The 23,577-nt window shown below is 39.0% G+C and overlaps 1 protein-coding gene across 8 annotated transcripts in view; it reads left to right on the top strand.

The window, feature by feature from the left end:
• Positions 1–23,577, top strand: part of NAA16 (N-alpha-acetyltransferase 16, NatA auxiliary subunit) — a 74,472-nt gene that overhangs the window by 4,400 nt on the left and 46,495 nt on the right. For 3 of the 8 annotated variants that reach the window (XR_010409988.1, XM_045869522.3, XM_064586040.1), the window contains exons 2-8: positions 535–619; positions 2,218–2,322; positions 3,696–3,853; positions 6,098–6,232; positions 8,546–8,699; positions 12,401–12,520; positions 14,959–15,054. Coding sequence is in view for 7 of the 8 variants with exons in the window: in XM_045869522.3 (XP_045725478.1) it covers positions 535–619; positions 2,218–2,322; positions 3,696–3,853; positions 6,098–6,232; positions 8,546–8,699; positions 12,401–12,520; positions 14,959–15,054 (853 nt within the window). In the remaining variant the exon portion in view is untranslated. Of the gene's footprint in view, positions 1–534; positions 620–2,217; positions 2,323–3,695; positions 3,854–6,097; positions 6,233–8,545; positions 8,700–12,400; positions 12,521–13,584; positions 13,612–14,958; positions 15,055–23,577 lie in introns of all 8 variants that reach the window. The other 5 variants (XM_045869521.3, XM_064586036.1, XM_064586038.1 and 2 more) reach the window with 5 other exon arrangements.

Here is a 23,577-nt window from a genome sequence, read left to right on the forward strand (position 1 = left end):
GAGAGAGCACACAAGGTGGGGGAAGGGCAGAGGGAGAAGCAGACTCCCCGCCGAGCAGGGAGCCCGATGTGGGACTCGATCCCGGGATTCCAGGATCATGACGTGAGCCGAAGGCAGTCGCTTAACCAACTGAGCCACCCAGGTGCCCTCCTTGGTTCTGTTCTTGAAGTGGCAAAGACATAATGCAGTTCCTAGTATTTTTCTGTGTTGTTATCACATATTTTTTGCTTTTGGATTTTGAATTTTAAAAGTTGTAGCAGTATTGGCTGACAATTAAATTCCCTTTTTATTAAGTGGGTTTTTCCCCCTTTTTTTCTATAAAAGTGAAAATACTCATACTAGAACAACTTGGCAAGAAGTAGGTAACAAAAATATACCTCATGTTATAAGTGATAGAAATTGATATAACACCTTCCCATCACATATGTTTTAGATCCAATTTTGGACCTTGAATTTAGAATTTATATAATGCAAAGAAAAGCTGCTCCCTATATATTCATTTTATTAAATAATTTTGTTCGTATTTCTTTACAGAAATGCTATGAACAGAAGCAGTACAAAAATGGCCTCAAGTTTTGCAAGATGATTCTTTCGAATCCAAAATTTGCTGAACATGGAGGTACTGTCTCATCTGTGAGAGACTGCTTTGGGGAAATCTAATTCCAGGATCAGACAGATAAGATTCCTAACGGTGAAAGAAGAATACTTCCCAGATTCCATGACCTTGTAGCTGTTTATTAGAACATATAAACATTTTTAGTCATGCATCATACCAGTCTTGTTCTAGGTTACCTTCCTTTTATTACGCTTAGGTGGGTGCACCATCTTCACTTTAAATGAGTGAATGGTTGTTTGATCTGTTGGGGAATAATTGGAGTATATAACAGTACTTTTAGAGACTTCGTTTCATCTATTACTTTGGGTAGAACTTAAGTTTATGCTTTTCTTATGTATGTGAAATGAAGACAATATCTGCAGTACAGAAGTAGTATGAAGATACAATCACATGTATTTTATTCTCTGGTAAATGTCATTCTTATATATCTGCTGACCTTTATGTATAAATAAATTAGATACTATTGATTTACCATTAGATTGCTTATCTTGAGCTGTTTCTCCAGCACTGGTGTTACTAGGTCTCTATTTGCTTGTCTCATCCTTTTCCACTGGTGACTGGTGCTTGTTTGAAGGATGGGTAAGGTCAGACATGCTAGTTATGGTCCTATAGCAGAGCACCGCCAATTAGGGTCTCTGAATATTAGACATGGGTAATTCTTGAGACCATCTTATTGGGAAAGTAGGCTGACCTTGCTCAGCTTTCAGATAACATTTTAAACATTCTTTGAAGGAACTGGAAAGAAGTCTTCGGTTCATAAAATTTGAGAAACGTAAAGCCTATTTTCAAGTTTTTTCTCTACAGAACCTTTATCCACATGGCAGCTTGTAGGGAAGTTCATTGTATGAAAACAGATAAATGCAGATGTTTATAGGGGCCTGGGCTGCTGGATCACCATGTTCTGACGACCAGAGTCCACAGAGATCATTTGAAGACCTTGTTCTCGTCTAATTCTTGTGGATTTATTCAGAGAATTATTTCATTCTAAGCCATCTTTCATTAGCTGCCTCAAATATATTTTTGTGTTACCATTCCCGCAGTCCACTGTTACACTCTTGAAATGCAAACTGATGTTAATTAGCCTAACCAGAATTAGTTGGAATAAACTTATTGCCAAAAATAAAGTGTGTTCCAATATTGAATAAGCTGATTTTTACATTGTGTGCATCTCTTTGCTGAAGTAGATTGTTTTTGTGGGGTATAAATGGGATGGTGATTAGAATTGATCTTGGATGAAAGTTCTGCAGCTACTGCCATAGATTTAACACAGCAGGACGTGGGTGCCTACTGTATTACTCTTTTTCAGCAGAATAATCTCAGCCCCCTTTGTACAGTCTTCTAAAGGGCAGAAGGCATCTGAGGAACTCAGTCCCAGCCTCAGGGATTTCAGAAAAGGACTCAGGCTACACTTTAATAAATACTTAAATGTAGTTTTACTTTCTGTATTTGAAGAGAAGTTCTAGTTATATGATTACAAAGATGAATAGTACAAGCCTTGGCAGATGTCATATTAAAATAGTACTAAGAGTTAAAAAAAAATAGTGCTAAGAGAATATTTTGAATTCTTTGTGTGTAAATAGAGGCTAAAAAATATTTTTCAGAGACTTTGGCTATGAAAGGATTGACACTGAACTGTTTAGGAAAAAAAGAAGAAGCGTATGAATTTGTTCGTAAAGGACTTCGTAATGATGTCAAGAGTCATGTCTGTATCCTTTTGCAATAATTGAAATTTATCATTTCATTTATTTTCCACTTAGTAGGGTTTTCTAATTCAGGAAAAAGCAGACCTTTACTCTGGAAAATTTTGTATAGAAGAGAAAATGTAATGAACTCCGTGTACCATTACTCAGCTTCCATAATTACCAACATTTTGTAATAGTTTCTTCTGTTCCCTACCCCTTGTTTGTTTATTGCAGTAGTTGAAAGGGAATCCTTGTACTTTTTTACTTCAGTTGTGCTTAGTGTGAGAGAAAAGGAACTGATCTGTGACTTGAAACCCATTTTTTTCTTACATATCTGTAAACCGAGTCATACTTTCCTGTCATTCCAAATGACTTACTTGTATAGTAAAATTTGTGTTCCATAAACTTTGTTTTAGACATTTTGGAAGAAAAATTCAGAAAAAAAACCTGTTTTAAAGCAAATTTTATTTAGCATTAAGTATGATATTGGTTCTTCAGTTGGGTTTCTGTTGCACAGGGACATAGCTGTTACTTCAGTAGATACTTACTGTATTTTTCATTGGCTGGAATCTCAATTTGTAAAAAAACAAAAATACCTTTTTAAAGATAGATCATCAAAATTGATTTTCATTTCCATTTTGCCTATCTATATGCCTTTTTGCAGTCTTTTCACATGTTGCCCTTAATTTTTTACATTTCATTCATCTAGCTATTGGCCAGTATTGAACATCAATAGCCTAGGTAGTGCTTTCACATTTTTAGCTTAGGAGTCTCTCGAAATACTAAATACTTATTTCTTTATCTCAGTGCTTACCCCAGAATGAAGAGAGAGGGCATGTAAGTATGATAGGTTTTTTTTTGGCTCCAGGATATGTTGAGACTTTAATCTACAGTAAATAAAAACTTCATTTTTGTGGTTTTTAGTATCACTAGTGAATTAACTGATGATTACATGTTGTTTTAGAATTGATTGAATATAAACTAGTTTGAAGAGATAATTACAATTTCTGTATATATAGTAATGAAGAATAAGTGACTGTTGAGGTGCTGGGGTGGGAAAGTGAGGGGGTAAAGGGTAGGGAATGTGAAGAATTTTTACCGAGAATTTTCTAAGGTTATGTAAACATAATGGAAAATACCAAACATGTAAGTGGAGAGCGTAGAATGAGGCACCCCTCGTGTGTCCGTCACCCAACTTCAGTAATTTAACAGCTGTCAGTCAAGGCTAATCTGGTTTCATCTTTTACCACCCCCTCACTGTCCCCCTTTCTCTGACCCCAGATGATCTGAAATAAATCCCAGACAACTTACCACGTCATTAAGGTAAGCTTTATATTAGGCATGTAGCATAGTATATTCTAGTATCCTTGAATGTCTCTATTTCCTTAACTTAGTAGGTTGGCATGTGTATGGACTCTTGCAGCGTTCTGATAAGAAGTATGATGAAGCTATTAAGTGTTATCGAAATGCCCTCAAATTAGATAAAGATAATCTGCAAATTTTGAGGGATCTCTCTCTGTTGCAGATCCAAATGAGAGACCTTGAAGGTTATCGAGTAAGTACTTTAGTCTTAAGTGTACATGTTTTTACAACAGGCATAATTTAAAGATGTGGGGGTTCGGGTGCCTGGGTGGCTCAGATGGTTAAGCGTCTGCCTTCGGCTCAGGTCATGATCCCAGCGTCCTGGGATCGAGTCCTGCATTGGGCTCCCTGCTCCTTGGGAGCCTGCTTCTCCCTCTGCCTCTCTCTCTCTCTCTCTCCGTCTCTCATGAATAAATAAATTAAATCTTAAAAAAAAAAAAAGATGTGGGGTTCAAAATGAGGTGAGCATAGGCTGAAATTATGTAGATTTGATTGTTCATTATCCCTTTCTCATGTTGAAGGAGCCCACCAACTCTTAACATTCCCTTTAAATAAGTTAAGTTCTTTCATTTACTGTTTACTTTTGTCTTCTACTGCCACATAAATCCTTATGCCTGGTGCCTAGATTTTTGCAGAGGTTTCAGGCATGCTGCTGAGCTTAGTAATGGTGTCATTCTTCCAGATCGTGTGGTTTTTCTTTTAGTCCAAGTGTGGGAGTTAGAATCAGTTATCTGTAGGAATGAGGCAAGGAAATTAAGAATGTTGGCAAGACAGTGCTTGCTCAAAGGGGTAGTGAACTAAATGAAGATACAAGAGCTGGCGGTTAGACGCGGAGGACCTAAGGACCCAGACGTACTGGTGGTAGCCCAGAACAAGGGTAGGAATGTCAGTGAGTAAGAGCTTTGGCCAGAGAGTTAGCTATCTGAATTTATGATTTCTGGGGGGCAGTAAGGTCTAGGGTGTGGTTGTAGGAGTGGGTCCACAAAGCAGGGCGAAGGAGATCATTAAAGATGAAGAAATCTTGGGGCGCCTGGGTGGCTCAGTTGGTTGAGCGACTGCCTTTGGCTCAGGTCATGATCCCAGGGTCCTGGGATCGAGCCCCGAGTCGGGCTTCCTGCTCAACGGGGAATCTGCTTCTCCCTCTCCTTCTGCCTGCTAGTACTCTCTCTTTGTGTCAAATAAATAAAATATATATATATTTTTAAAGATTTTATTTATTTATTCATGAGAGAGAGAGAGAGAGAGAGAGAGGCAGAGGGAGAAGCAGGCTCCCAAGGAGCAGGAAGCCCGATGCGGGACTCGATCCCAGGACCCTGAGATCATGACCTGAGCCGAAGGCAGACGCTTAACCATCAGCCACCCAGGCGCCCCATAAATAAAATCTTAAAAAAAAAAAAAGATGAAGAAATCTTGATTCTAAAGTACTAGGTTGTTGGATGGATGCTCCACAGTGTTGCACTTGTAACAGGATAGTGGCAGGATTTGGCAGAGAGAAAACAACTGACCCCGACTTCAATGAAGGAGGGAAGTGACAGAGAAGCAGTGGTGTAGAGGAGAGATGGGAGTGACACAGCTTAATGTCATATACCTGAAAGAACCAGGCACACAAAGGCAGAGGGGTGAGACTGTCTAAGCTGTTGTCTCAAAATATCTTTTTCTTAAAAGATCCAATCATGTTACTCCTTGTGGCATATAGTGTGGAAGGACTCACTTGACACCTGTTCCCACAATAGAAATGAAATGCTACATTTGCAGAACATCATTGCAGCTAGTGTTCTTCATGAGACCCTGTTCCTCCAAGCAGTTGCACGTGCCTAAAACTTGGAGGCAAATACGAGCTATGAAGAGGTGGGGGCAGTTTAGGGAGGGTGCGTTTTCTGCTGGTGAAGATATTTGGATTCTTGTGGGGCAGCTATTGTGGAGTTTCTGGTGTTTTCTCCCTCATGTCATAGATAGCTGTCTTAGAGTGGCAGCAAGTGGTATTCTGTTAGAAAGGTCCAGTCTGCCTTGAGTGTCTGCCTGTGTCCGCCCTGTTTCTAGGGCCTGTTGTAACAATGTAATAAAGACATTATAATTTCATAGAGTGATTTTATAAACAGCAGAATTTAGTTGAATAAAAAGGTATCTTAGTCTCTCTTCTAAGATGCTTAGTTACCAAAAGAAATTCCCGTTACATTTTCCAAGGCAGCACAAAAGCATGGGCCCCAAGGTCAGCTTTATAGGGAGCATTACAGAGTATTCTAGAACTTAAATAATCTAACATAAAAAATACTTGTTTTATTTGGAAACTGATGTTTGTTCATGCAATTCATTAGAAAGGAATTAAAGGCATTAAATTGTTTTCTTAAAGCTCTGTGGTGAAATATAAATATTTTAGAGAAAGTTAAAGTAAAAAGAGAAAAAGACAATTTTTAATGTAATTTTATTATTTTTTTAGGAGACAAGGTATCAGCTTCTTCAGTTGCGCCCAACACAGCGTGCTTCCTGGATTGGATATGCTATTGCATACCATTTGCTAAAAGATTATGATATGGCACTAAAACTGTTGGAAGAATTTAGACAAACTCAGCAAGTAAGTACAAACTTTGTTCTGTTTCTCCTACCTGCACAAACTAAAGTAGTTGACTTCTATATTGCCCCGATTCCCAGTTGTGCATTAAAGTCTTTGGGACCTATGGGAGCACCTGGGTGGCTCAGTTGCTTAAGTGTCCGACTCTTGATTTCGGCTCAGGTCACGATCTCAGGGTCATGGGATTGAGCCCCACGTTGGGCTCTGCACTCAGCACAGAGTCTCCTTCAGATTCTCTCTCCCTCTCCCTCCTGCTCTCTCTCTCTCTCTCAAATACATAAGTAAAATCTTTAAAAAAATAAAGCCTTTGGGACCTATGGAAAAACTTGAAAAATTTTTGAAATAGTTAGAAAAATTAAAACACAGAATTCTTGATAAAAAATAAATAATATGAACATTTTTATACTCTTATTTTGACGACATTCAAATGACTAAAGAAAGAAAAGAATACATAAAAATGAAAGTAGTTTTGTGATTGTGGGAATTACTTCTCTCATATATATTGCTTTACGTTTTATATAAACATGTTAATACATTTTAATATATATGCAAAATAGAAAAATACAAAAAATATATACTGTGCATCATGACATAAATAGATATTAACGTTTTGCCACAATTTTTCCAGATTTTATTATTTTTTAAAGAAATATTACAGGGGCGCCTGGGTGGCTCAGTCGTTGGGTGTCTGCCTTCGGCTCAGGTCATGATCCCAGGGTCCTGGGATCGAGCCCCACATCGGGCTCCCTGCTTGGTGGGAGGCCTGCTTCTCCCTCTCCCACTCCCCCTGCTTGTGTTCCCTCTCTTGCTGTGTCTCTCTCTGTCAAATAAATAAATAAAATCTTAAAAAAAAAAGAGAAATATTACAGAAGTAGCTATAAGGGTCTCTCATGTCCCTAGAGGTAGCCACTATTCTGAAATGGGTATTGATTGTTCCTAGTCACCTTTACGTTATGTTTAAGTCCATAAAAGTTACAAACTATTATTTTGTGTTTTTAAAAATTGACATGGACAATATGCTTTTTTTTCATTCAACATGTCTTGAGATATATGTGTGTTGATACATGGAGGGTTAGTTTACCCATTTTTTTCTAAAGATTTTATTTATTTATTAGAGAGAGCAAGCGCACAAGAAGGGAGAAGTGGCATGTAGAGGGCGAGGGAGAAGCAGGCTCCCTGCTGAGCAGACAGCCTGACATGGGGCTCAATCCCAGGACCCTGGGATCATGACCTGAGCTGAAGGCAGATGCTTAACTGACTGAGCCACCCAGGCACCCCTATCCACTTTTTTAAAAGATTTTATTTATTTATTTGAGAGAGACAAAGAGCACGGTGGGGGGCGGGGTGCGGGGAGGGTAGAAGGAGAAGATGAAGCGACTCCCTGCTGAGCAGGGAGCCCAACAGGGGGCTCGATCCCAGGATCCCGAGATCATGACCCAAGCCTAAGGCAGCTGTTTAACCGACTGAGCCACCCAGGTACTCCAGTTTATCCATTTTTAGCTGCTGTTTGGTATTTCATTATATAAATAAGCTGTAGTTTATTAATTCCACTTTTTCCTTATGCCAATACCACACTATCTTGACTGCTGTTATTTTATAGTAAGTTTGAAATTTGAAATGCATGTCCTCCTACTTTGTTCTTTTTCAAGACTCTTTTGGCAATGCAGGGTTTCTTTTATCTCTATTTGAATTTTAGGATTAGCTTGTCAATTTCTGCAAAAAAAGCTTGCTGAGAGTTTGGTAGGGATTGCATTGAATTTGTAGATAAATTTGGAGAAAATTGCTGTCAAAACAATATTGAGTATTCTGATCCATGAACATGATTTGAAATGTCTCTCCATTTACATAGGTCTTTAATATCTCTCAGCATGCTTTCAGTCTTCAATGTATAGGTCTTATTTCCTAAATTTATTCCTATATACTTTTTTCTTTTAGATGTTACTGTGAATGAAATTATTTTAGTTTTATTTTTGGGTTGTTGGTTGCTAGTATATGGCAGTATAATTGATTTTTGTATTTTGATCATGTATTCTGTCACCTGCTAAACTTTTTTATTTTAGTAGTTTTTTTGGTAGATTCTATAGAATTTTAACCATTTTCATACTTTTCTTTGAGTATAGGATTTGCTGACCTGAATCTTTACTTTGCCGTAGGCAGAAATTCCACCTTTTTGTTTGTTTTAAAGAATGTATTAGTCACTGTTCTATTTGTAATTGCTTCTTTTAGTCTGTGTGAATGACTTTTCTGAGTAAGCAATTAAAGATCTATAACTATTTTCTATAATTATAATAAAATAATTGTTCTTTTTTTTTTCAGGTTCCTCCCAACAAAATAGACTATGAATATAGTGAACTGATATTATACCAGAATCAAGTGATGAGAGAGGCAGATCTATTTCAGGAATCTTTGGAACATATAGAAGTGTATGAGAAACAAATATGTGATAAACTTTTGGTGGAAGAAATTAAAGGTAGGTTGACCTGCTTTTTCTTTTTTAGTGGTCTCAATTAAAGAAAAGAACGAAAACTATGCACTTTATTCTGTTCTAACATTTAAATAAGACTTGCTACATAATAAAAAAACATTTTTATTGTTAAGCTGTTAAGTTAATCCTCATAATAATACTATGTATGGTTATTACATCCATTTTAGAATTGAGGGCCTGAGGAACAGAGAGGTTAAGTGACTTGCCCAAAGTCATACAGCTAAGTGAGCTCAGTAGTACTAGATTTGAGTCTAGGGGTTTTGACTCCAGATTCCATTTCCTCTCCCCTCCCCCAAATATATATCCATGAAATAAGTAAATACAATGAGAATAGTAAATGATGTTACTGGGGTCATCATGAAAACAAGATTCATTTATTTTCAATATGGGCTAGGTATGAAGGCAGGATCCTGATAAATAGCTTGTTAGAAATGGGTCAAGCACATTTTTTTTTAAACAAAGTTTTGTTCATCAGTTACCATTCTCTGAGCAATACTATAATAAAATGTCTAACTAAAGTAATAATTAGTTTAGAACTAAAGTTTCATATAGTTGCAGGACTTCTAAAGCTTAATAAAAATAATAGCTAATGTTTATTTACTTTTCCTGTGTCTCAGAGTATGGTAATTGCTTAAACTGCTTTATTTCATTTAATTTTTTAGCACTTCCAGCATAGGTAGATTATCCCCATTTTATAGTTGAGGAAACTAAAGTTGAGAGAGGTTAAGGACTTACCCAAAGTCACCCTGCCTTTTAGATGGTAGAGTTAATTTCTAAACACATCTTCCTGGCTTCAGAGCCCTTACTTTTTTTGTTTTACTGTTTTATTTTATTTTATTTTATTTTATTTTTTTTAGATTTTATTTATTTATTTGTCAGAGAAAGAGAAAGAGAGAGGCATAAGTAGGGGGAGTGGCAGGCAGAGGAAGAAGCAGGCCCCTCACTGAACAAGGAGCCCAATGCAGGACTCTCTTCTAGGACTGTGGGATCATAATCTGAGCTGAAGGCAGATGCTTAACTGACTGAGCCTCCCAGGCGTCCCTATTATTTATTTATTTATTTATTAAGTAAACTCTAAACCCAACATGGGGTTTGAACGCATGACCCCAAGATCAAGAGTCACATGCTCTACCAACTGAGCCAGTCAATCACCACTTTTTTTATTTAAATAATCTTCATTTTTGTAATTTTTGGTTCATAACAAAATTGAGTGGAAGGTATAGAGATTTCACATATACCCTCTGCTGCCACACATGCAAGCCTCCCCCCGCCCCATCAACATTCCCTACCGGAATGGTACATTCGTTGCAATTAGTGAACCCCCACATTGACAGGTAATTACCACTGAAAGTACAGTTTACATGAAGGTTCACTCTTGTCTAGGTTTTGAGAAATATATCCACCATTGTAGTGTCATATAGAGTAGTTTAACTGCTCTAAAAATCCTCTGTGCTCTGTATGTTTGTTTCTCCTTGCCCCCAGCTCCTGGCTACCACTGATCCTTTTACTGTCTCTATAGGTGTGCCTTTTCCAGAATGTCATATAGTTGGAATCATATAGTATGTAGGTTTTTTAGATTAGCTTCTTTCACTTAGTAATTCAAGATTTCTTCATGTCTTTTCATGAGTCCTTATTTTTAACTGCTATACTCTGCTCTTCCAGTTAATGTATAGTGCTGATTTAATTTTTGGGAATAATACTAATATTGACAACACTTATTTTGTGTATTTCTTTTTATTTTTTATTTTTCCCAAGTTTTTATTTAAATTCCAGTTAGTTAACATATAGTGTAATACTAGTTTCATGTGTAGAATTTAGTGATTCAACACTCAGTGCTCATCACAAGTGCCCTCCTTAATACCCATCACCCATTTAGCCCACTCCCCACCCACCTCCCCTTCAGCAATCCTTAGTTTGTTCTCTATTGTTAAGAGTTGGCTTTGTGGTTTGCCTGTCTTTTTTCCCCCCCATGTCATCTGTTTTGTTTTTTAAATTCCACATAATGTGTGAAATCATATAGTATTTGTCTTTCTCTGACTTATTTCACTTAGTATTATACACTCTAGCTCCAGCCATCTCATTGCAAATGACAAGATATCATTCTTTTTTTATGGCTGAGTAATATTATTTTATACACACACACACACACACCACCTCTTCTTTATCCATTCTTCAGTCTATGGATGTTTGGACTCTTTCCATAATTTGGCTATTGAACAACACTATTTTTCATTTTTTTTTTTTTTTTTAAAGATTTTATTTATTTGAGAGAGAGACTGAGATAGAGCATGAGAGGGGGGAGGGTCAGAGGGAGAAGCAGACTCCCTGCTGAGCAGGGAGCCCGATGCGGGACTCGATCCCAGGACTCCAGGATCATGACCCGAGCCGAAGGCAGTCGCCCAACCAACTGAGCCACCCAGGCGCCCCTGAACAACACTATTTTTCAAACTATTGGTACAATGCAGATAAATAATTTAGTGTTCTGGTTTCTTTCTTCCAGGGGTTAAAGTGCTAACCCCTTTAAATTAATTCATTTATCACAAAATCGGACTGAGATAGTTGATATTTTATAGGTAAGTAGACATTGGAATTTTGTATGAGAAAGTAGTAAAACTGGAAATTACATCTGGTTAGTCTTCCTCTAGAGCTTGAGTAATATATATAAATAGTAAAATAATAGTATATAATAACTACTTCAATATATTGTCTCCTCCCAGATGATAAAACTTGAAATAATACATCTGAAGACATTTCAAAGGGTTATTTCTTTGAAATAGATTGTTTGGGGAAGGGGAGGTCTTAGCGATAGGAAGTTGAGATACAGCCTTTTTTGAGAATCTCCCTTTTATCTTTGATTAGATGTGTTTTCCATTATATCTGAGAAGTTTAGATACTCATTTTCCAAGCCTACTTTCTTTCTTTTTTTTTTTTTTTTTTAACAATGTATTTATTTGCGAGAGAGAAAGCGTGGGCGCAGGAGCAGGGTGAGGGGGAGAGAGAGGGAATCTTCAGCAGATGCCCCGTGGGGAGTCAGGTCAGCTGCTCAACCTATTTAGCCACTCAGGCACCCCTCCCAGGCCTACTTTCAATTTGTGTGGCTTAGTAAAAGGATTTGAATCTTAGGGGTGACCCCCATGTGAACCTGGTTTGTGTGGTTTCTTGCTGTGAAGTGGTACTTAGTGTTTTTGTTTTACTGAGTTAAACTTCTCCAATTTTAGTGCTGTCGAAAGGAAACTAAGAGAATTGAACGGAGAATTGTTTAATATATGAATTGATCAGAAAGAGTACATTCAAATCTAGCAGTAGGAATGTAGGGATGTTTCATTAGAATTATTTACCAGTCTGTAGAGGGAGTCTTTAACGATCTTAAGGGGTATATAAAAATGGGCACAATGCAAATATTTTTACTAAGAACTAAATATCCTATGTGTATATTTGGGGTGTAGAAGGGAGCCAGAAATGAATGTTAGTATAATAAAATGTGTAAATGAAGGTTCATTTCTGAAGACAAGCTGTGAATTAATGTGGTTAGTTATGTAAACTGCACAACATGCCCCAAAGGGAAGCACATACGGTTCTGTCTTTCATAAACATCTATTATACTAATAATGCTTAGTGAAATCTATGAGATCAGAAAGGCATTTAATGTTTAAGTAAAATGAATGTGAATCTAAACTTAATTTTAGGGGAAATGCTGTTGAAATTGGGAAGATTAAAAGAAGCCAGTGAAGTATTCAAAAACTTGATTGATCGGAATGCAGAAAATTGGTGTTATTATGAAGGCTTGGAAAAAGCTCTGCAACTTAGTATGTAATGATTTTTCTCCTCTACCTAATCTTAACTAGTGTTTGAAATAAATGCACAGTTGTAATAATATTTGAAGACAAATATTTTTAGCGTTAGCATTTATTTTTCCATTTAGGAAAATTATAGGTTCAACATGGCAGTGAAGAGGAATTTAGATATTTATTTATACTTAAGTGATAAATGCTCACAGATAATTTTAAATTCCTTGACCCATTGAAATGTTACCAATTTAGACTAACTAGAGAGCTGGGGAAGAAAACGAGCATTCCCTTTCTGGGAAATTTAATATTTTTTAAAGAACTAGAGGCTTGTTACCCTCAGCCTCTAAACATAAGAATTAGGCCAAAGAAATTTTGCTGAGGGTATGTAATGTACAGCATTAACATGAAAATCATTCTCTTAATTTCAAACTAGGTTAATTTGTGTAGAGCAAAATTTTACAAATCTTCTTTCCAAATTAGGTAACCTATCCTTTTTAGAAATCTGTAGTATTTTTCCAAATTTTCCTTAATATATTCATAATTAAATGTTAAGAGCAGTTAATATTCCTAATAGATTTACTCATGGATAAATACATGGCTGAAATAATTATGAAAATACGGTTCAAGGGGGTTGACAAAGCAGAACTTTTAAATTTAAAAAATATGGTAAAAATAGGTAGCTATTCATATTCATTTATAGAAGTATGAGCTTTGAGAAAAATTTATTTGTTGTACCCTAATCACTGTTACAAATTAATCCAGGTTTTCTGTGTGTTTAAAATTTAATACCACAAATCATTAATTTTTTTCCGTATATTGTTTTTAAGAAAATGATGGAAATTAAAGTATTAATTAGATCAATAATTTGTGTTTTTAAAAATCTGGACAAAAGTCATAATATGTTCGAAGGTTGGAAAGGTGAGATAACTGATGTTTTTCTTTAAACTATCAGTTACTGACATGTAGTTAATAATACAGATATTTAAATGTTTAGTAAAATGAATATATGTTCCATGTCAAGATCCATGCTTACTATAAGATGTAATTATTACAAAACTAATTACATTACTTTATCTTTTTAGGTTCCTTAGGACCTTTTCTCCCCCATGGTAAGTTCTGGAGCTCCAACTTGTGACTTCAAATAGGGCATTGAAATGGTTTGGTTTTGTCTTAATTTTACTATATTCATAAAACTTGTTATATCTGGGATAGTGGAGAATTTTTTTTTTAATACTCTTAAGACTAGGCATAAATATGAGACTTACTTTTTAAAAATATGCAGTAAATAGTCTTCATGTAAAAAAAAATAGTCTTAATGTAAATTTTAGTATAAGGGTCCTTGATATTTCTTGAAGTCTCCAAATTGTTAACAGAATATGAAAATTATCTTTCCTATATCCCAGGTTTTGAATCCCAGCACATTGGAGCTCCAAAACATACTACTGGGGGAAGGAAAGAGTCTAAACAAAATCAAACATTACTTTTTTAAGTATTGATTTATAATCTTGATAGTGAACACTACATTTAGTATAGAGATACCTTGATCGCTGGCACCAAGGGTTCTTCTTACAATACTTGTTTTCTGAATTAAAATCAATTGAAAACCTTATGGTTTAAAATCAGGTTTGTTTGCTTTTTCTTAAAATTCTCCTGTAAATTGTCTTATTGCTTATATGAAATAATGCATATAATCTCTCTTTGAAAATTATGCAGGATATTATTTTAGAATAACGAAGTAGACCACATCCTACTTTGCAAATTGTTATTGCAGAGTAACATATAATATAGATCCTCTATTGAGTACTATAAAATTAGGTTGGTCTTGGGAGGGAAGATACAACTTTCTGTTAGAAGTATGTTTTATATCATTGTATTTACAGGGAGAAATAATCGCCACTTTAAACAGTCTGTACTAATGGGGTTCTTTTTAATGGATTTTCATTGAAGATTTTAAATGTCAAAGCTACCTTAAAAATGTAGTTCATCTTTTAAACTATAAAACATTTACATTCACGATGCTGAAATGGTTGCTTTTTAAAACCTAATCAGTAAGCATTACAACCTTTTGTGGGGATGTGTGTAGGCTTCACCAAGTTAGAGAATTTGTGTAAGAAAAGTTATAAAGGAGCACTTTCTTTTTCATGAGGTTGTACACTAAGGAATATAAGAGAAGTGCTGTGTATTTTGAGTCTGTATGTCTTGTATGTGTATGATTTGAGTTGGATGTAGAATCTGTTGTGATGAAGTTTTGGATTTCTCTGGAGATGGGGTTTAAAATGGTGTTTTGCTGATCATATTATTTCACCACTGCAGTTTTTTTAATGTTCTAAAAATTGAGCGCAGCTTTAATATTGACAATGCAGTCTTTATTTATAACAATTTTTAAAGTTTATTAGCATTTTATCATAGATAAAAGTTCTGATGCTTTGAATCTCACACATATTTACTGATAATAGGCACTTTAGAAGAGAGGCTTCAGATTTATGAAGAAATTAGTAAGCAGCACCCCAGAGCAATTTCACCTAGAAGATTACCTTTGAACCTTGCCCCAGGTAATATTAGGATATCTTTTGTAACACTAATAATTATCTGTTATTCAACATCATTCACATTTAAAAAACTTGTTTCTGGTGCAGCGTTTACTTTACATCTACACCAGTCTTGGGGGTGGGAGCGATCAGTTATGAACTTATTATGCATGTGTTAATAAGTGTTTTTAGCGTATAGCTATATGTTGGTTTCAAGTATCAGAAGTTCTCTATATAAGATTGTTTTTCTTCCGTGACTTTAAATACTAAATACCAGATTTAGAAGATAAATTAAGTTCCCTAGAATTGATGACAAATTATATATGAGGTATTGTGATTTAAGTGGTAGAAGTTTTGAAGTTTTAGGTTTTCTTTTTAGACCATAAATTCAGAGAAAGTGTGGTGAGCCCTTTGTGCCCACCACAGTGTTGAAGAACGTCACCATTCCCTGTGAAGGCCCTCTCTCCTCAAAGTTGTCCACTTTCCTGAAATTTGCCTGTATCATGCTGTTGTTTTTAGAGAGCTCCATGTATTTTGTATCTCTAGAAAAACAAGACAACTCCCCCTCCCTGCTTTTGTACTTTATGTAAATCGGAGCACTATGGTATGTATTGTGACTTGCTTTTATTGAACAGCAGTATATTCGTGACCTTGATCCAAGTTGTGCATGCAGTTGAACTCCTTCGCTTTGGGGCCGTAGAGCAGATAGTTATTATCTTTGTTGATCATTTTATAGAAAATTGTGCCATTTTCTTAAAGCTGTCTCTATTTTTATTTATTTATTTATTTATTTTTAATTTTTTTTAAAGATTTTATTTATTTATTTGAGAGAGAGAATGAGAGAGAGAGAGAGCACGAGAGGGGGAGGGTCAGAGGGAGAAGCAGACTCCCTGCCGAGCAGGGAGTCCGATGCGGGACTCGATCCCGGGACTCCAGGATCACGACCTGAGCCGAAGGCAGTCGCTTAACCAACTGAGCCACTCAGGCGCCCAAAGCTGTCTCTATTTTTAGTTGAAAGTGCTATAGATTATTTATTGGGACTTCTTGCATGTCTTTTGATATAAGTCAGACCCCAGAAAGCTAATACAACTTAAAAAAAATCTACTCTAGGCATTGGGTGAGGAGGTGGTATATTTTCTAATGAATTTTCATTTATAGTAGAAATATTTGTTTAAATAATTAGGTTACAATTTTCTTTATCAAAAGATTCATGGAAAGTTTTTTAGTTAACTGACTTTAAAAATATATAAAGTACCTGTTAGAAATGTATTGTATTAGACAGTCGGTACGAGTTTGTTGTAAACGTTCATTTTCCATTAGTGCATCTTAGTTCCACTAGTGCATCTCAGATGATAAATAGTATTCTTCTGATACTCACAGTTTTGTTTTGGCTTTATGAAATATTGAAAGCAGATTTCCCTGATGTTTTTCAGGGAACATTTAAGCTCAAGTGGATAGTATCAGGCTCAGTGGGGAGGGTAACTGGTATGCTGAGCTATTCTTCAGTCAAGTGAGTTGGGGAAACCTTGGGTTGAACCCAGCAGTCAGGTTTCTATGGGACTTGTTAGAACTTTCATACATGCATTGTGAATTTCTGAGATGGGATATCTTGTGCAAGGAGGAGCATTCCCATAGTAAAAGTGTTTTATTGAAGATGCTTGGCCCCGTTTCTGTATGTTTTTTTTTTTAAATAAAGCATTTGAAATATAATTCACATACCATAAAATTCATTTTTTAAAGTATGCAGCTCAGTGTTTTAGTGTATTCATGGAATTGTGCAACCATTAACACTATCTGGTTTCGGAAATTTTTCATCACTCCCAAAAGAAACCTCACACTCCTTAGTGGTCACTCCCTGTACTTGCAGTACCAGGCAGCCACTAATCTACTTCCTGTACCTGTGCATTTGCCTGTTTGGGACATTTCATATAAGTGGAATCAAAGCATATGTGGCCTTTTGTGTCTGGCTTCTTTTTTTAATCAGTCTCAATGTGTGTCTTATGTCACATTGTGAGTGGGGATATCCTTTTATTTATTTATTTATTTTTAATTATTTTTTTTTTTTAAAGATTTTATTTATTTATTTGAGACAGAGAGAGCACATGAGAGGGGGGAGGGTCAGAGGCAGAAGCAGGCTCCCTGCCGAGCAGGGAGCCCGATGCGGGACTCGATGCCGGGACTCCAGGATCATGACCTGAGCCGAAGGCAGTTGCTTAACCGACTGAGCCACCCAGGCGCCCCAGGATATCCTTTTAGTTTGGAACTTTCAAATGCATTCATATGCCTCTTAGGAGAGAAAGAAAACTCATTTAACTTTAAGATTATTAACAAGATACCTTAGCTCTGTTATTCCTTTATGGAACATGGCGCTTCAAATTTATAATGCCTCAGTTTTTTTCATAGTTCATAAAGTTTGCTAAAAGCTCTTAGTACATGATAGAAAATATATTTTTACTGAAAGACAGCTTGGAACCAACTGTGGGTTGTAGAGTGCAGTTTAGGTTTGACTGGACTTATCCTGGACCCTCTGGGCATTCTGTCTTTGAAATGCTAAAGGAATCTTTATACAAGATGGGGCTCAATTGAAGGGTCTGACGGCATGGCCTTCCAAGTCAACATCACTGTGAGGTTCTAACACACATGGATTTACAAAGTTTCAGTGAGCATAAATAAAATCATACAGCTACCTAATTGTACCTGTGCAGAAGCTGAATCCTTCATGGTGTTCTGCCTGTCTAGAAATATTTTTATGTATAATAAGAAAGGTAGTTTGGCATTATCAAAAGCAAGTAAGATTTTTGTTCAAGAAACATGATGGAACTTGAGAATGTAAGGTGAAAGTTTTTTTTTTTTTTATTAAAGATTTTATTTATTTATTTGACAGAGACATAACAAGAGAGGGAACACAAGCAGGGGGAGTAGGAGAGGGAGAAGCAGGCTTCCCCGCGGAGCAGGGAGCCCGATGTGGGGCTCGATCCCAGGGTCCTGGGATCAGGACCTGAGCCGAAGGCAGACGCTTAACGACTGAGCCACCCAGGCGCCCCTGTAAGGTGAAAGTTTTGAAAGAGTTTTCAGTTTTTCGATAAAAACGCTTAAAACTATTGAGTAGTGAACACAGAAGTCCTAGGTAGATTTTCTAAGCGCTAAAATACTAAGCGCTGTGAAAATAATGCATGAATATAGCTACTTTTCCGAAGAACTAGTTTAATTCATCATTTTCTATTCTATTATGCAGGTGAGAGAGGGAAGGAGATGATTTGAGTTCTAAATACAAAGTTCTCATCAAATTTTGCTCCATTCTTCTTTATTGGGTTATTTATTATTGAGATATAATTACATAGAACATTATATAAATCTAAGGTATACAACTGTTGATTTCATACATCTATACATTATATTATTACCATAATGGTATCATAGTATGTTAGCTAACACCAATCAGGTCACATAATTATCATTTTCTTTTTTATAGTGAGAACATTCTCCATTATTAGAATAAATTCCCAGTGAATCAGATACAGTCTTACCTTGCTGCTGTGTTAATTATTTTAGCAGTGGATTATGAGACAGCAATTTTTATTTGAATCCACACTATACATCCAGAGAAGAATTAGCATAGCATCTGTGTAGACAGATGACCTGTTTGGTAAGCTGTAATGCTAAACAGGCACATAATGAGTGATGGTCTTTTTTTCCCTTAAAGGAAAGACTGGAGGGGGGGCTTACTAAAAATTATTTTAAAATAACTAGGAAGAAGAGAGATTGTTTTTGTGAAAGGGTTTTTCTTAGCCTAAAGAAAGTATTTATGAGATGGGTAATGGTAAGTAATTTTGGAATATAGTGTATGATGGAGCATTTGAGTAGCTTTCTGTAGGCTTCTTGTTTAGATAATGCATTATTATAGTTCCAGATAAAAGATTATAAAAGGGTTTTTAAGTGCAAAGTTTTTCCTGTTTCTCCCCTAACCACCAAGTTTACTTCTCTAGAGGCTGTCATTGTTACCGGTAGGTAGCGTATTCTTGCATAAATATATTGTGCATATACAAGCAAAAATATATGGGGCGGGGGTTTGTGTATAGCTTTCCTTTTTTCTCCCTCTTCTGTACAAAAGTGGTAATAGCATAGATTGCTGTGCACTTGGTTTTTCTTCTCTGTATCTGTGCTTACATTCGCACAGAAAGAACTCCCTCCTTTCTCATAGCTGCACAGTCTAAATAACAGCTTAATGGGAGATGAGGCTTTCAGTATTCTGGATAATCGAGAGTTGAATATATTATCTTTTAACTCCAATCTGCCAGGATGGTCTGAATTGACTGAGAAAGTTTACCAAGAAGAGGAGTTGAGAATAGCCTTTGACATGAAGATAAATATGCTTGTTTTCTCAGCGGCTGTCAGCAAATTTGGAAAAGATTCTTTTTTTTTTAAGATTTAATTTATTTATTTGAGAGAGAGAGAGAAAGAGCAAGCATGAGCAGGGGGGAGGGGCAGAGGGAGAAGCACACTCCCCACTGAGCAGGGAGCCTGGTGCGGGGCTAAATCCCAGGACTGTGAGATCATGACCTGAACTGAAGGCAGACGTTTTAACGACTGAGCCACCCAGGCGCCCCTGGAAAAGATTCTTAACTATAGAAATACAGCAGCTGTCAGATATCAAGGCCTGTAGAGATAGACAACATTTATTGAGTGGTTACTATATGCCGGACACTCTGTTTACTGCTGCGTACTTAGCTGGTTTGAGCCATGCAGGCCGGACGCTCTGTTTACTGCTGCGTACTTACCTGGTTTGAGCCATGCAGGGTGGACGTTGTGTTTACTGCTGCGTACTAACCTGGTTTGAGCCATGCAGGTTGGTCGCTATGTTTACTGCTGTGTACTTACCTGGTTTGAGCGATGCAGGCCGGACGCTCTGTTTACTGCTGTGTACTTACCTGGTTTGAGCCATGCAGCCCGGACGCTCTGTTTACTGCTCTGTACTTAACCTGGCTTGAGCCATGCAGGGTGGAGGCTCTGTTTACTGCTGCGTACTTACCTGGTTTGAGCCATGCAGGGTGGACCCTCTGTTTACTGCTCTGTACTTAACCTGGCTTGAGCCATGCAGGGTGGACTCTCTCCTTACTCCTTGGTACTTACCTGGTTTGAGCCATGCAGGCCGGACGCTCTGTTTACTGCTCTGTACTTACCTGGCTTGAGCCATGCAGGGTGGACGCTCTGTTTACTGCTGTGTACTTACCTGGTTTGAGCCATGCAGGCGGGAAGCTCTGTTTACTGCTCTGTACTTAACCTGGTTTGAGCCATGCAGGGTGGATGCTGTTTACTGCTCTGTACTTAACCTGGCTTGAGCCATGCAGGGTGGATGCTCTGTTTACTGCTCTGTACTTAACCTGGCTTGAGCCATGCAGGGTGGACGCTCTGTTTACTGCTGTGTACTTACCTGGTTTGAGCCATGCAGGCCGGACGATCTGTTTACTGCTCTGTACTTAACCTGGCTTGAGCCATGCAGAGTGGACGCTCTGTTTACTGCTCTGTACTTAACCTGGCTTGAGCCATGCAGGGTGGACGCTCTGTTTACTGCTGTGTACCTACCTGGTTTGAGCCATGCAGGCGGGACGCTCTGTTTACTGCTCTGTACTTAACCTGGCTTGAGCCATGCAGGGTGGACGCTCTGTTTACTGCTGTGTACTTACCTGGTTTGAGCCATGCAGGCCGGACCCTCTGTTTACTGCTGCGTACTTACCTGGTTTGAGCCATGCAGGGTGGACGCTCTGTTTACTGCTGCGTACTTACCTGGTTTGAGCCATGAAGGGTGGACCCTCTATTTACTGCTCTGTACTTAACCTGGCTTGAGCCATGCAGGGTGGACGCTCTGTTTACTGCTTGGTACTTACCTGGTTTGAGCCATGCAGGGTGGTCGCTGTGTTTACTGCTGTGTACTTACCTGGTTTGAGCCATGCAGGGTGGACGCTCTGTTTACTGCTGCGTACTTACCTGGTTTGAGCCATGCAGGGTGGACGCTCTGTTTACTGCTCTGTACTTAACCTGGATTGAGCCATGCAGGGTGGACGCTCTGTTTACTGCTGTGTACTTACCTGGTTTGAGCCCTGCAGCCCGGACGCTCTGTTTACTGCTCTGTACTTAACCTGGTTTGAGCCATGCAGGGTGGACGCTCTGTTTACTGCTCTGTATTTAACCTGGCTTGAGCCATGCAGGGTGTTCGCTCTGTTTACTGCTGTGTACTTACCTGGTTTGAGCCATGCAGGCCGGACGCTCTGTTTACTGCTCTGTATTTAACCTGGCTTGAGCCATGCAGGGTGTTCGCTCTGTTTACTCCTCTGTACTTACCTGGTTTGAGCCATGCAGGCCGGACGCTCTGTTTACTGCTCTGTACTTAACCTGGCTTGAGCCATGCAGGGTGGACGCTCTGTTTAGTGCTGTGTACTTACCTGGTTTGAGCCATGCAGGCTGGACGCTCTGTTTACTGTTGCGTACTTACCTGGTTTGAGCCATGCAGGCGGGACGCTCTGTTTACTGCTCTGTACTTAACCTGGTTTGAGCCATGCAGGGTGGACGCTCTGTTTACTGCTCTGTACTTAACCTGGCTTGAGCCATGCAGGGTGGACGCTCTGTTTACTGCTGCGTACCTACCTGGTTTGAGCCATGCAGGGTGGACGCTCTGTTTACTGCTGCGTACTTACCTGGTTTGAGCCATGCAGGGTGGACCCTCTGTTTACTGCTCTGTACTTAACCTGGCTTGAGCCATGCAGGGTGGACGCTCTGTTTACTGCTCTGTACTTAACCTGGTTTGAGCCATGCAGGGTGGACGCTCTGTTTACTGCTGTGTACTTACCTGGTTTGAGCCCTGCAGCCCGGACGCTCTGTTTACTGCTCTGTACTTAACCTGGTTTGAGCCATGCAGGGTGGACGCTCTGTTTACTGCTGTGTACTTAGCTGGTTTGAGCCATGCAGGCCGGACGCTCTGTTTACTGCTCTGTACTTACCCGGTTTGAGCCATGCAGGGTGGACGCTCTGTTTACTGCTGCGTACTTACCTGGTTTGAGCCGTGCAGGCCGGACGTTCTGTTTACTGCTCTGTACTTACCTGATTTGAGCCATGTAGGGTGAGCGCTCTGTTTACTGCTCTGTACTTACGTGGTTTCAGCCATGCAGGGTGGACGCTCTGTTTACTGCTGCGTACTTATCTGGTTTGAGCCATGCAGGGTGGACGCTCTGTTTACTGCTGCGTACTTACCTGGTTTGAGCCATGCAGGGTGGACGCTCTGTTTACTGCTATGTACTTACCTGGTTTGAGCCATGCAGGCCGGACGCTCTGTTTACTGCTGCGTACTTACCTGGTTTGAGCCCTGCAGGGTGGACGCTCTGTTTACTGCTCTGTACTTACCTGGTTTGAGCCATGCAGGGTGGACGCTCTGTTTACTGCTGCGTACTTACCTGGTTTGAGCCATGCAGGGTGGACGCTCTGTTTACTGCTGCGTACTTAGCTGGTTTGAGCCGTGCAGGCCGGACGCTCTGTTTACTGCTCTGTATTTAACCTGGCTTGAGCCATGCAGGGTGTTCGCTCTGTTTACTCCTCTGTACTTACCTGGTTTGAGCCATGCAGGCCGGACGCTCTGTTTACTGCTCTGTACTTAACCTGGCTTGAGCCATGCAGGGTGGACGCTCTGTTTACTGCTGCGTACTTACCTGGTTTGAGCCATGCAGGGTGGACGCTCTGTTTACTGCTCTGTACTTAACCTGGTTTGAGCCATGCAGGGTGGACGCTCTGTTTACTGCTCTGTACTTACCTGGTTTGAGCCGTGCAGTATAGACGCTCTGTTTACTGCTGCGTACTTACCTGGTTTGAGCCATGCAGGCCGGACGCTCTGTTTACTGCTGCGTAATTACCTGGTTTGAGCCATGCAGGCCGGACGCTCTGTTTACTGCTCTGTCCTTAACCTGGTTTGAGCCATGCAGGGTGGACGCTCTGTTTACTGCTCTGTACTTACCTGGTTTGAGCCATGCAGGGTGGACGCTCTGTTTACTGCTCTGTACTTAACCTGGCTTGAGCCATGCAGGGTGGACGCTCTGTTTACTGCTGCGTACTTACCTGGTTTGAGCCATGCAGCCCGGACGCTCTGTTTACTGCTCTGTACTTAACCTGATTTGAGCCATGCAGGGTGGACGCTCTGTTTACTGCTCTGTACTTAACCTGGCTTGAGCCATGCAGGGTGGACGCTCTGTTTACTGCTTTGTACTTACCTGGTTTGAGCCATGCAGGCCGGACGCTCTGTTTACTGCTGCGTACTTAACCTGGCTTGAGCCATGCAGGGTGGACGCTCTGTTTACTGCTGTGTACTTACCTGGCTTGGGCCATGCAGGCCGGACGCTCTGTTTACTGCTTGGTACTTACCTGGTTTGAGCCATGCAGGCCGGACGCTCTGTTTACTGCTCTGTACTTAACCTGGTTTGAGCCATGCAGGGTGGACGCTCTGTTTACTGTTGCGTACTACCTGGTTTGAGCCATGCAGGGTGGATGCTCTGTTTACTGCTCTGT

This window comes from Mirounga angustirostris, unplaced genomic scaffold (genome assembly GCF_029215605.1).
Source record: "Mirounga angustirostris isolate CCGP_5_RB_7025 unplaced genomic scaffold, mMirAng1.0.hap1 SCAF_3, whole genome shotgun sequence".
Classification (NCBI taxonomy): Eukaryota; Metazoa; Chordata; class Mammalia; order Carnivora; family Phocidae; genus Mirounga; species Mirounga angustirostris.